Source organism: Haplochromis burtoni, unplaced genomic scaffold (genome assembly GCF_018398535.1).
Source record: "Haplochromis burtoni strain Fernald_Lab_line unplaced genomic scaffold, NCSU_Asbu1 Contig_388, whole genome shotgun sequence".
NCBI lineage: Eukaryota > Metazoa > Chordata > Actinopteri > Cichliformes > Cichlidae > Haplochromis > Haplochromis burtoni.
In genome coordinates, this window is record NW_024582749.1 from 285608 (window position 1) to 299686 (window position 14079).

The 14079-nt window shown below is 41.2% G+C and overlaps 2 protein-coding genes across 2 annotated transcripts; both read right to left on the reverse strand.

Annotated features, from left to right (window-relative positions):
* Positions 1-5527: 5527 nt before the first annotated feature.
* Positions 5528-9925, reverse strand: LOC102299865 (thioredoxin). The gene is made up of 5 exons (XM_005944565.2): positions 9785-9925; positions 8417-8521; positions 8023-8088; positions 7426-7491; positions 5528-6991 (listed from the first exon to the last, which is right to left on the reverse strand). The coding sequence occupies exons 1-5, from the start codon at positions 9806-9808 to the stop codon at positions 6929-6931; spliced, it is 324 nt and encodes a 107-aa protein (XP_005944627.1). The 5' UTR covers positions 9809-9925; the 3' UTR covers positions 5528-6928.
* Positions 9926-10329: 404 nt separating this feature from the next.
* Positions 10330-13427, reverse strand: LOC121811963 (prostaglandin reductase 1-like). The gene is made up of 4 exons (XM_042212720.1): positions 13348-13427; positions 13111-13216; positions 10994-11112; positions 10330-10893 (listed from the first exon to the last, which is right to left on the reverse strand). The coding sequence occupies exons 2-4, from the start codon at positions 13178-13180 to the stop codon at positions 10783-10785; spliced, it is 300 nt and encodes a 99-aa protein (XP_042068654.1). The 5' UTR covers positions 13181-13216; positions 13348-13427; the 3' UTR covers positions 10330-10782.
* Between the last annotated feature and the right edge of the window lie 652 nt (positions 13428-14079).

The following is a 14079-nucleotide window of genomic DNA, read 5'->3' on the forward strand; positions in this document are numbered from 1 at the left end:
AGGCTATAAAGAGTAATATGAACATATTTAGAACTTACCTGAATGAAAATGTCTGGAGCACATTTTCCAGTTATCTGTGGATAGTAGAGAACTGGATATCAGCTCGTCTCACAGATGCTATCCAGGCAGGCTAGATGCATTCTTCTGGTAACATCCCTCACGTTGCTTCCAGGTGGGGGAAGGATAAAAAGAGAGCCCATTTTCAGCTCATTCCCTTCCCGATCTAACAGTTCAACCGACAACACAGCAAATGCAAACAATTGCTGATGCTTTCACTCCTTTAGCCGTTTGTTTGGCCTGCTAAAATGGCGAAAGCCCCGATCTCTCGTAAGACCCCGCCGTTTATGTTAGCGGGAAATTAAGCAATATTAAAAAGCTGCACCGCATGGTTTGTCACGCTGCCTCGTGCCAAGGCATGTAGCACGTAAGCTGCGCTGCAGGTGCGTGCCAAGCGGGTCTGATTCCGGTACAGAAAGTACGGATTCAAAGACGTCAGTGCAATCAGCAATCACAGAGATTTCTGTGATTCTGTCATCAAGGAGCTCAGATGGAGAGATGACCGATAAGGACGAGGAAGAAATTGAGCTCCCAGGCGAATCAGCTCTAAGAGAACAAGAAGAAATAAAACCAGCTGCAGAAAGCCAAAGTATCCGAGCTCCAACCCCAGCAGAAGTGGTTGCAGCTGACATCGTAAATGAGATACTTGGGAACACGGGTTCAAGCAGCGAAGAGCTCTGTAAGAGGTGTAGCTTGCCCAAACCTGCCTTTCATGCAGGATTAATAATCAACGAGCTGAGAGACTTCTTCTCCAGATGTTTGCCATCCACCTCTCACTCCGGGCTCAAAGCACGCAAACACCGCTTTTCCATGTTTGCGAAAAAGCAATTTGAAAAAATGAAAAAAGAGCTGAGAAAAGTAATAAAGGCAAACAGGAAATTTGTTGTTTGTCTAAAAAACATTTGCAGGTTCCACAAGTAAGAAACAGTGCCCTCAGATGAAAGTGTGGCTTTCAGCCTCCCAGGGTCCCACAGTACAGAGGCTCATCGAGCCCCTTCACGAAACACACTGCTTCGTTACATACGTTCTTCTCCAGTCGACTTTGACAACATTAGATCAGACGTTAATGAGTTATTTGAGAAATTAACAAAGAAAGAAAAACTCTTCCTCATAGTGAGGCAACCAGAGATTTTACTGTGAAGTTAACGGCAAAAGTGTTTGATCTACTTATGACAGATCGACTATATCAAATCCCCAAACCTCTAATGGGTAGATCCCTCTCAGACACCGTCATCTCCAGGACTCCACAGCCAGCACATGGCTCTAAGCGTCCCTTTTCTGCTGAAGTCCTCTATGTCCTCATAGAAGACGCAGTAGAAAAGTTTTTACAAAAACCTTTACTCTGGGTGGAGAACGAAGACGTAGATCAAATGATTGAGGACAATTTCTCTGTCACTGTGGAAGACATCCAGAACATTATTAAAAAGAACAAGGACCCCAACAAAGGAAAGCACAGATTCAGATGGCAGTGGAAGAGAATCTGTTTCATTACCTGTAACACCAAAATCTGGGAGCATGACCCCAGAAAAATGCTCTGCCAACGTTTCAGGCGTTCTCAAGGATTCCTCTGACCTGTCAGAGATGCGTTCTGTATCAGTGTTGTCTTCTAATGCTGAGAAAATTTGAAATGACCTCACCATTATCCTCATGATGAGACTCATCAAAAAATCAAAACGTGAAACTCAAAACTCTTTTGCCAGGACCGCATCTACTACAAAAGAACTACACGTGGTCATCAACCGTGTGAATGACCTGATGCGGCCTGAACTCATCAGCACAGAGTCCGCCACAAGTCTGACAAATAACAGGAAAAAGTTAATCAAGAAAATAGCCAAATGCCTCATCAAGGAGTTTGGCTCCCCAGACAATGTGTTAAAGGCTGTGATGGCAAATGATGCGTCTTTTGACGAGGCTCTGATAGAACATCTAAAAATCCGCCTCGGAGTCATCCCCAGTCCTCCCAAAAAGTCCAAAATTTCCAGGTTTTTTTCAGCGGCGGGAAAAGCTCTGCGAAAACCCTTTAGGTGGTTCACTAAAGCCAGAGATGATTAAAATGACATCCTGGCTTCCCCCGCTGCCCTGCTTCTTTTAACATCTTGAAGCAGAATTTTAGCATCTAATCCAAATTTTAACAACTGTAGTTCACGCCATCTCGTCTCCTTTTTGATTTCCATCCCCCCCAACCGGTCGCAGCGGATGGCCGCCCCTTCTGAGCCCGGTTCCGTTGGAAGTTTCTTCCTGTTAAAGGGAGTTTTTCTTCCCCACAGTTGCCTCATGCTTGCTCAGAGGGGGATCATTTGATTGTTGGGGTTCTCTGTAGTACTGTAGGGTTTTGACCTTACAGTACAAACAGGGAGGAGACTTTGTGATTTGGCGCTTAATTTTTAAAACATCTGATTTGGCATGAAATAAAAAAATCTAAATTAAAAATACATTCCAACTTTGTTTGTGTTTTTCTTCTGTTGTCAAATATGTAGAAAGTGTTGCACGTGTGATTTTAGTCATTTTGCATCAACATGTAGCCAACATGTGTCTGTTTGTGATCATGCTGCATCTGTTTTTGTCTGATTTGTGTCTTACTTTTAGTCAATTTACATCTATTTTGTGGCCCAAATGTGTGGATCCTGTTGACATTGCTATGTTTCGTCTTAATGCTTCACTTGTTTGATGTTTGTGCTCATTTTGATTCTAGATGTAGACCTGCCATCTGAAAATTAGCACATCGCCCACTTGGACCATTTTTTCGTTAGTCCAGGGGTTTAACACATTTTCTATTTCAAAAAGGGCAAATACCTCGGTTACTTTACTACTGACCAAATAAATGATGATGATGACATACAGGGAGTGCAGAATTATTAGGCAAATGAGTATTTTGTCCACATCATCCTCTTCATGCATGTTGTCTTACTCCAAGCTGTATAGGCTCGAAAGCCTACTACCAATTAAGCATATTAGGTGATGTGCATCTCTGTAATGAGAAGGGGTGTGGTCTAATGACATCAACACCCTATATCAGGTGTGCATAATTATTAGGCAACGTCCTTTCCTTTGGCAAAATGGGTCAAAAGAAGGACTTGACAGGCTCAGAAAAGTCAAAAATAGTGAGATATCTTGCAGAGGGATGCAGCAGTCTCAAAATTGCAAAGCTTCTGAAGCGTGATCATCGAACAATCAAGCGTTTCATTCAAAATAGTCAACAGGGTCGCAAGAAGCGTGTGGAAAAACCAAGGCGCAAAATAACTGCCCATGAACTGAGAAAAGTCAAGCGTGCAGCTGCCAAGATGCCACTTGCCACCAGTTTGGCCATATTTCAGAGCTGCAACATCACTGGAGTGCCCAAAAGCACAAGGTGTGCAATACTCAGAGACATGGCCAAGGTAAGAAAGGCTGAAAGACGACCACCACTGAACAAGACACACAAGCTGAAACGTCAAGACTGGGCCAAGAAATATCTCAAGACTGGTTTTTCTAAGGTTTTATGGACTGATGAAATGAGAGTGAGTCTTGATGGGCCAGATGGATGGGCCCGTGGCTGGATTGGTAAAGGGCAGAGAGCTCCAGTCCGACTCAGACGCCAGCAAGGTGGAGGTGGAGTACTGGTTTGGGCTGGTATCATCAAAGATGAGCTTGTGGGGCCTTTTCGGGTTGAGGATGGAGTCAAGCTCAACTCCCAGTCCTACTGCCAGTTTCTGGAAGACACCTTCTTCAAGCAGTGGTACAGGAAGAAGTCTGCATCCTTCAAGAAAAACATGATTTTCATGCAGGACAATGCTCCATCACACGCGTCCAAGTACTCCACAGCGTGGCTGGCAAGAAAGGGTATAAAAGAAGAAAAACTAATGACATGGCCTCCTTGTTCACCTGATCTGAACCCCATTGAGAACCTGTGGTCCATCATCAAATGTGAGATTTACAAGGAGGGAAAACAGTACACCTCTCTGAACAGTGTCTGGGAGGCTGTGGTTGCTGCTGCACGCAATGTTGATGGTGAACAGATCAAAACACTGACAGAATCCATGGATGGCAGGCTTTTGAGTGTCCTTGCAAAGAAAGGTGGCTATATTGGTCGCTGATTTGTTTTTGTTTTGTTTTTGAATGTCAGAAATGTATATTTGTGAATGTGGAGATGTTATATTGGTTTCACTGGTAAAAATAAATAATTGAAATGGGTATATATTTGTTTTTTGTTAAGTTGCCTAATAATTATGCACAGTAATAGTCACCTGCACACACAGATATCCCCCTAAAATAGCTAAAACTAAAAACAAACTAAAAACTACTTCCAAAAACATTCAGCTTTGATATTAATGAGTTTTTTGGGTTCATTGAGAACATGGTTGTTGTTCAATAATAAAATTATTCCTCAAAAATACAACTTGCCTAATAATTCTGCACTCCCTGTATACAGACAACGATGTGAGCTCTATGTGCAGGCAAATACAGTTTAACACTAATTCTGCTTTTGTTCACTTCCAGTTTAAGTGATTTTGTTTATGTTTGTTTGTTGCATACTATTATATACTGGCCCCTTGTGGTCAGGATAGCTAGAGGGGGTAGTGCCAGTCAGATGTTTGTAGCTGTGGGTGTTTGGACTTTTAAAGCACTTTTAAGAAAGTTAATGTTCACTTTTAGAGAACGACTGGATGACAGTGAGTTGTTCCAGTTACTCATGCAGTCTGAGGAAGGTGAAGTGTTTGTGTATTTATTGATTTCTTTTAAGTCACTGTGTATTTTATGTACATTATAAGTTTATAAGTCCTGTCAGCCCTGTGCTGTGACAAGAAGTCACACACTCAGCTGCTCTTAATCTGGGTTTATCTGAGTTTGCTGAAATGTGCTGGTTTTTGAGTCATACATCAGGAGTGACCTGCCGCTCAGAGCTGAGAAACATTTCCAGACATGCTACAAATAAGTTGGGATATGTTTTAAGTAATGTGATCCATGTTGCACAAGTGCTTCACAAGGCCAACAGAGTGAAACACACGGGTATTTTAAACCTCAGGGCAAAAGCAGACAATGACATTTGATGTATAAAAACCAACACAATGCAGGAGAAGAAAGAACTCACTATAGTGAAAGACAGTCCACAGAAAACAGCTGTATGGAAGCAGGTTACTAAGATTTTGGGTGATTTGCTACCTGTGTGTTTCAGGTAGTCAACGTAAATGGAAGTTCCACCAACTCTTATTTTTCTCTGTATCATGAACTGTGTGAATACTTTCTGTAGACTGGATCCAGGAACAACCTCACCCTTAACAAGAAAAACAACTTCTGATGACACAGCAGTTTCACATACCTGAGTAACAGCCTGAGGTGCACTTATCTCATTGTTTTGGATAACTAGGCAAAAAAACTCAAGTGGCATTGTTTTAAGACATTTTGTTAAAAATACTTGTTATATGTTAAAACATCTTGTATTTAAAAAATCAGCCATGCAAGACTTTAGTAGTTTTATTCAGGGTTTAAGAACCTGATTCTTGACTCTTTATTCTGACTCCCACCAGTTTTATGCGAGTCATTCTAAAAAATAGTTTACTGCTATACATAAAATAAAGAAAAGGGTTAAAAATCAATAGAAATGTTGATCACATTTATTTTATAATAAGATGAAATGTTGCATTTATCAGACTAACACAGAGGACTTCAGAGCTGCTCTTTAAATTATTACCAAATGGACAAATGCATGTTTATCTGTCTGTCTGGTGCATGTTGGACTCGTTCTTATCTGTACACAAGTACAGATACTTAAGCAGAAGTCAAACCACGGATTGGGCTCCACACTGAGTCCCTGTGTGCAGTCTGAAACTCAAATGATTGTTCAGATGTTTTACATATGAGATATTAAAAACTTAGGCTGGATCCAGGCAAAGTTTCCCTGAACAGAGGTTGTGTTTGTGCTCTTTGCTGCCTCCCTGCACACACTGTTGCTGTCCTGATGTGTTTGTGCTGACTTTGTTTGTGTGCGTGAGGTTAAATGGCCCAAAGCTGCTGCAGACCTCGTTCTCAAGACTCATGTTTTCCTATTTCACTGCATTTCTGTTGAGTATCTTCATCACTGTATAGCTGCACGTCTGGCTGTGTGAGACACACTTAGAGTAGAGACTATCTGTGTGTTACACAAAGCATTTCTCGAATCTTAATTTGATATTCGTTGTGTGTGTGTGTCCTCTTCCTCACTTGTGCTCAAACAAAGGCGCACTCACACACAGTAGAACAGCAGCCTGAAAAGCCGGTTTTAACCACTGGTTTGGCATTATACCAGTACCTAATTAAGATCCAGTTCATGCATTTGAAGAAAGACACAAATGCTGGTGCTCAAAAAGCACAGTAACAACAACCTGTTGGTGTAAAGTGGGAACAAGTGAGTTCAGTGGCTGTAGGAGGGTCTAACACAAGAAATTCTGGCATGCAGTCCACAGACGTGAGCCAATTTCCTGCAAATTGCCCAAACCTTTGCTACATCATGCAGTTGTTGGCTGGTTTTCAAAATGCGCTAATGAACCAACACATCACGTTCACCAGCGATACAGTGTCAGCTGTTAACTGCCAGCCCCAACATATGCTGCTACATACTTGTACTATTCTGACATTTTTATCAAAGTACAAAATACCAATCCATTCATAATTCATTTATTAAACTTTTTGAACACAAAACATACAAAGTAATTCAGGATCGCAGCCAAACTGTCATTAAAAACGGAATTAAAAGTATTGAGCGGTTTCATATTGCAGCCTGTTGTTAAGAAAGGGACATTAACCTGTTACAAGATATGTGGATGTATTATTGACTGTGAGGGATAGACTTCATTGTCATGAGTAACACAGTAATATCAAAGATATGTGAGGCAGATTTTGTTTTTGGTGGGACATCTCATCTGAGCTCTCTCACTTTTTGATGTAGTTGAGCTTCATCAGCACCGGTGAACTCATACACCTGAAAGAGGAGGACATTGAGTTAAAAAATGACATAATTTTCCATTTATCCTCAATGAATTGTAAAATAGGACACAATCGGCTTATCACTAACAACCCAAACCTTGACTTAAATGTGATTTAACTCAGTTTCTTTAATCCTGAGACCATATATCCTTTATATATTTATAAATGCACCATGGGGAGCCTAGGGCGAAACAGCATTTCAGTACACTGTGTACTGTGTATACTACTGTATTGACAATAAAGCTCTGCCTTTAGAGGTTTTCTGTGCAAGATTAAGAGGGAATCCTTAGGGCAACATTGATCTTATATGTGCCAGTTGAAAATAATACTGAGATTATAATAGTCATTGCACAAGGCTCATTGTTTCCAGGCTCAAATTTACTACATGCTAAACATCTCCATCCAGCTACATAGGGCACTTTACCTTACCTTCTGGTTATTCTTGTAAAAGTGAAATGCAGGCATGCGGGTGACATTATAGAATGACTTCACATCCTGAAAGACAACGCAACAATATCAGATGAGCTGACCGGGTCATCAACACTGATCGCCACTGACTACGGCCGCTTCAGACCACCTTGGGCAGCTGTAGATGTGGCGAGAGGCCAAAACATGTGCAAATAAATACATTAAAAATATTGTGAAAAACACAGGCTTCTGCAGCTTTTATGCATATTAATTATAAGTTACCCAAGAGCCTGTCTACATCAGACAAAGCCTCTCCTTCAGACTTCAGTGTAGCCAATTGTGCAGAGTGAAAGCTTGTTGCATTACAGTCTGTGTTGTTTAATCCGCACCAAAGCAGTTGCTGACAGATGGTCACATGAGTCAGCTAGGAGTTCTTCCAAGAGAAAAATAAATGTTTAACTAAGCTAGAAACCTATGCTGGCTAATGACTTTTATTTTCATGCAATGATATGAAAACAGAAATAAAATAAATCCACACAAGGGAAGCTAAAGTGGGTTCAGCAGCAGATGAAGTAATCCTACTGCTTCTCCAGGCTTCCGAGTCAAACACGGGCTTACCCTGCCATCAGTCGCGTCCACCCTCAGGAAAATCACGTTTGTGTTGACAGGCTCCTGTGACATCTCCTGCAGGAGAGAAGATCACTGAGTCGACACGAGAGCACGCACACTACATCTGCTGCGACATCACAAGAGTTTTCATCCTTGTGAATAGGTTCTCTTATTTAATTGTCACATTGCTGCAGTTGCATGGGGATCACAATGAAGCTCTGCATAATGTCAAATGGGGGGCTAGAGCATCAGTACTATAGGTTACTCTGACTAAAGTTATTGTAATGTGTGAGGGACAGAATGAAACTTGAGATTCTCGTGAATTTTGGACATGCAAAAGCTCATGAGGCAATAAGCTAAAACAATAAATAAATAAGGTGATTTTAGATTTAACATCACATACAACAAAAATTGGGGCCATCATTTGGCAGGGGCCACACCACTCGGCTGTGAAGTCCACCACCACCAGCTTGTCTCCAGCTTCATTCAGAATTTTCTGGAACTCATCCTACAGAGAGAAATAGAAAAGACATGATTTATTGGATGGGTAAGTGGTAGAGACTGAAACATGCTCAAATGAACTGCAACAGAGCTAACAGCAGCAGCCTCTTCTGACTCTGAGGGCTTGTTCATACTTGTTGCTGGTGCTACTGTTGACGGTGCAGCTGCAGTCACGACAGTTCACATGTTGGTTCATTTGACACGTTTTGCTGCATCTATTTCTAATTTCTTTCTCTCTCTCAGCTTTTCAGCTCCATCCTATAAGTTTTGTTTGTCCACTTGTATCAGCCACTTCTTCCACGCTAAATTCTGTTCTGCAAGCTGCGTGAGCGCGCAGGGAAGGCAGGGAAAGTCCCGATTGCATTAGGAGTTTTGATTGTGCAATCCAGTGTTAGTGATGAAAATTAATGAATGGGCAGTTGCCGGTGCTTTGTAGGGCGGGATGCCAGGTTACTAATCCAGCCCTGCTAACCGAGGGATTCCCTGCTCAGGATGGCCTTTGATGGCTGCATGTAAGAGTCACTGATCTGGTGATGCTGTGATCCGCTGACCTTTGTAACGTTTATTTCCGTACAAATGCAATACAATCAGTTACAACGAGGTTCGGGAAGACTGCCTGCCTTTCCTGGAAATTTACCTAAACAACGCGTACACTTATGGCCGCGTGTGGAGCACAGGTGTTGTGTGAAGAACTGATTGTCTCCCAAAAGGTGATTTCTAATGTTTCGATGGGGCGAGGGTTTATGTGTAACGTATTGACTTATATTGATGAATAGACTTGTGAACAGGTTATTAAAGTGCTGTAAAATCAGTTTTTCGTGTATATTTCCTTTTGGCCAATTAAAAACTTCTTTATATAACTATTGTTATATTTGCTGCGATTTCTGTTGCCCTCTTGTCCAGATCTTTCTTTAAAAAGACATTTTTAATATCAGTGAGAACTTTTAACTGGATAAATAAAGGATGCCACTTCACCAGAGACGGATTGCGGCTTCTAACGCGTGACTGGAAGGTTGTTTGTAGCTCAAGATGAATTTATATCATTCATGGATATCTTTGACATATATTTCATATTTTGCAGGCAATCAAGTCATTTACAGCAGTTTAAATACGGATAATCCCTTTTTGGTAGACGATCACGTTTTGGTCTGCGCGCGGCTGCTCCGACACAAAACAGTGGAGCGTAAAAACATCCATTCACTTATTAGGAATGCGCCTCTCACCATATAAGGGAGAGAGGCACAGAAAACAACAAAAAAGACAAACTTACCAGATCTTTCACTTCGTGAACCATGATAGCAGCTGATGAACGTGCCTCGGACAGAACAAAGTGCCAGCAGACGCCCCACGCGTTTAAACACTAAAGTTACCCGTCAGTAGTCCCGGTTAAAGCGGAAGTCTCTGTATTTATTTTACACAATAAGAGTTTTTAATGAGCTAAAGCGCAAATGTATTGGTACTTAGAGTATATAGAGCGTTCTACTTAGCTGAGCACTCCAAGCGCTTTCTACAGGCTTCGTTCAGCCGGTCACACATATTTTCATACAGCTATTAGGGAGTTTCATAGAAGCAGAGTGTAGGAACATAGACTCTCCTGGAGATTAAATGGATGAAAGAGATTGTGTAACCATGGAGCTAAACTTCACCGAAGCCTTGACAAAAGGCTAAAATTGGTAGCAGATGTTAAGTGTTAGTGCTATTATATCTGATGCGCAACTTGAATCCCGTCGACCAGGCAGGCCCTTAAAAGCAGCACATATAATTATTCCATTCACCTCAGATTTACAGCTAACCGCAGTGTCAAAGATGAAGCCCACCACACACCATGTTGATTCAATCGAAATTAAAATGTTTTATTTTTCGCTCCCTGTGCATACAAAGAACTTTGATCATGTCACTGTGAACAGGGCATTAATACAGCAGAACAGATCTGCACTGCGCACACAGATACTCGCTGGAATGACAGGATAAGAACCCTGAGTCTGGAATGATCATCTCTTCTTTTATTCATTGGTGGTCGTGTTGTTAAGTAAGTCACCAAAACGTACAACTTAAGCAAACTGATGCTGATGTTGCCAGATGTCAAGTTGTCAACATGACAAAAGACACAACTATCAATCACAGGCAAAACTCTGTGATTACAAAACTACTCAAAGAGCTGAAATGTTAATGTGAAATTATTTTGTTCTATGTTTATTGCTTCATTAATTGATAGATTGTGTAATAATGGCAGTTATTAGTAATGCTGGCTCTCTTGTATTGAACTCCTCAGACTGCGACGACGGCCTTGCCGGTGTTTTCTCCCTGCAGCATCCCCATAAAAGCAGCCGGCATGTTATCAAAGCCTTTTGTGACGTGCTCCTGACACTGCAGTTTGCCCTGTGGACGCACATACACAGATCACAAATACAATACATCACAACAGAAACACAGGTAACTGATGTTTACATCTTTACTTAAAGGAAAGGCTCACACTAACCTCTTTCACCCATGCTAACAGTCTCTTGAGGGTCTCAGGGTGCTTGTGCTCCCACCTACTTTGCAAGAATCCCTCCATCTTCAGCTCCTTAAAGATCATGGTGAAGTAGGGATACGGACCTAAAGCACAGGTCGTTCAAGAGAAAAATTTAACCCATCTTTCACTCACAGAAACTACAGTTCATGTCTACAATAACCATCTGTGTGCCTCCACAGCACTTGTGGATCTTTAGCAGTGCAGCTTCTCCCTCTAGTGGAAACAACACATGAATACAGAAGAAGTTGTTGGTGGTGTATTATATGCATTTTGTGTTCTTCACAGTGATATTTGTGGGCCTTTGGGGTCCAGGCCCCTCCAGAAAGGTCACTGTTCCCCTTCAGTCTAATACCATCTACATACCTTTACACCTGTAATTCAAATGAATTCATACAGTTTGGTAATGAAAGCTTTGAACACCCCAGTTGTCCAGTAAGAATCAAGCTAAATGTTGACTGGGAACTGTAAGTGTGCCAGAGACAGTTTAAAAAGGGGTTTATTTTATATGTTTCTGTCATAGATTTGTGTGTATTTAATTTATTTGCTGAAATTGATTAAAAATTATTTTAATGAGATTTTTTTTAAATTGTCTAAAATACGTGATTATAAAATATTGTATATATAATATTTTATAATTATATACAATAAATATAATTATAATTTTTTAAAGGCTGTGTAAATGAGCTATCTTTCTGTAAAGTTTGTTTGAGGTACAGTGTAACGGTCACATGACCAGAATTTAGCTGAAGGCAGAACCGTTGCATTGTGGGTCAGAACTAGCATGCACACAGAGGAAGGACATCCAAAAATGTAATCTGATTCTTGGACATTACCATGAGCGACTTTAAAAATGTCTGAGAGGGGGGCAGAGAGAAAACTTCCAAGGACATCAGTGATGTGTGGACATTGCTGTTGGACATCTGTCGTTCCAAGTACACTGACCCCACCTGAGCAGCTGATGGAGAGCCCTGACTCACAAAGTGTGAGTAAAACTTCATCTATAAAACACCTTTAAGAAAATTATAACAATATGCTTCATCATAAAAATGCCATTTAAACCAGAGTCTGGGAGAAACTGTTGCAAAAGCTTCGGCTTTTTTAGTTTAACCCTAAACGATGCACAGACAGCACGCCCTTATCCATTATTTATTCATTCAAGAGTTAAATTTAACATGAGCATCCAAAGTAAAGGCTGAGTAGGCTGTAACAAAGTTCCTGAAGGGGACCAAGAGCTTCCATTACCTCAGGCATAAATCTATCAAGGACACAAACAAGGACTTCTGTTTTCTCTTCATTAGGTTGGAGGAAATTGTCTACCATCCAAGAACTTTTGCTATATCTGTAACTCAGAAATATCTTGGAGCTTAGAGAAGATATACAGCTGACTGTCATCTGCATTGCATAACACCCTAAAAGTGTTGAAAACGTGTTAAAGAGGGAGCAGAGATGATATAAACAATAAAGGCCGTATGTCACACCATAGACCCGAGAGGTGGAAGAGGACATGAACTTCAAAGAAGCCACAAAAATACACCTTTTAGAAAGACGTGACAAGAACCACTCTGAAGCAGATCCAGATACAGCCAGCCTGTCAAGCATGACGACGATGGTATGGTACAGTATGAAAGACAGAGGTGTCAGGTGCAGCATCAAAAAACGGAATAATAATAACCTCCAACACTATGCATCAAAACTTCATTGCAGATTTTAAAAATAGCTGTTTTAGTGGAAAAAGCTCTACGGAAGAAGAGCTGTAAGCTGTAATCTTAGGATTCATCTGTAAATCCTTAGAAGACTGTGTTTATACCAGACTGGTGCCTCATGGGGTTTAAAGTAAGTTTCTTAACCTTGAATAAGTTGTATCCTGTGAATCCGTCTGTAAGTTTATTAATTAAATCTGATTGGTATTTGCAATAATGCTTTAAATGTAAATTCAGCAGTTCACACATATGTGGCAGTATGGATGCATAAGTCTCTGTCATAGTGTTTGTTTGTTTTTTTATTTATTTTTCTGTCTGTGCACCAACCCTGGTTGTTCCCTAGCAGGCACAAAACTTTCAGCAGTTAGAGCAGTAACAAACCTGTCTGGGGTTGGCTGTCATTGTAGGTGGAGATGCTTCCACACACAGCTATTCTTCCAAATTTCTTCATTTGCTGCAGGACGACATCTGATGAAGGGCCTCCCACCTAAAACAAAGCAGCAGAGTCACTTACTTGCATTGTAACGTGCTGTGAGGAATGCAGTGTGAATGCAAGAGAAGAGTTGAGCAATGATTAAATATTAAATGCAAGCTTGAAACTGCACCACCACTGCTCACGTTTTCAAAGAAGCAATCGTATCCTTCAGGTGAAGCCTTCCTCAGAGCCTCCTCCAGGGAACCCACAGTTTTGTAGTTGAAGCATCCTGCCTGAGTGGCCTAAAGATGTGTCCCTGTCTCTGGCTCTGGGTGCCATCGGGATGCCCGGGTAAGACAGATTTAAGTAACCTGCATGGATCAAAGTCACTTTCTATTGGATGTTAAATCGTGGCAGGATGTTCTGACTTTTCCGGCAGATAGATCGATGTGAAGTTTTATCAGCTGAATCTTAAATGTAAACTAAACCATCTGAGACATTCATATCAGTGATGTAAGATTTTATTTATAGGTGTTTGTAAGGTGTTTAAGAGGTCAGCTAAACGTGCTAATAGACAACAGTAATGAGCAGAAAATAGTCACTTATATTCTTACAATAAAACTAACTTCAGCTGTTTTGCTAATGAGCTGAAGCAGAGTTTCTAAGCAGTGATTTTTGTGGATATAATTAATATGGCAATCAAAGAGGCAACAGCTGGATTTACTGTTTCTGTCTCTCTGCAGACTGACGGCTGTTTATGGGATAGAAGACGTGTTGGGACTCCAGAAGGGTGAGACCCTGCTGGTGAACGCTGCAGCTGGAGCGGTGGGCTCCGTGGTGGGACAGATCGCCAAGATCAAGGGCTGTAAGGTGGTGGGCTCGGCAGGCTCTGATGCCAAAGTGGCTTACCTCAAAGAGCTGGGATTTGATGAGGC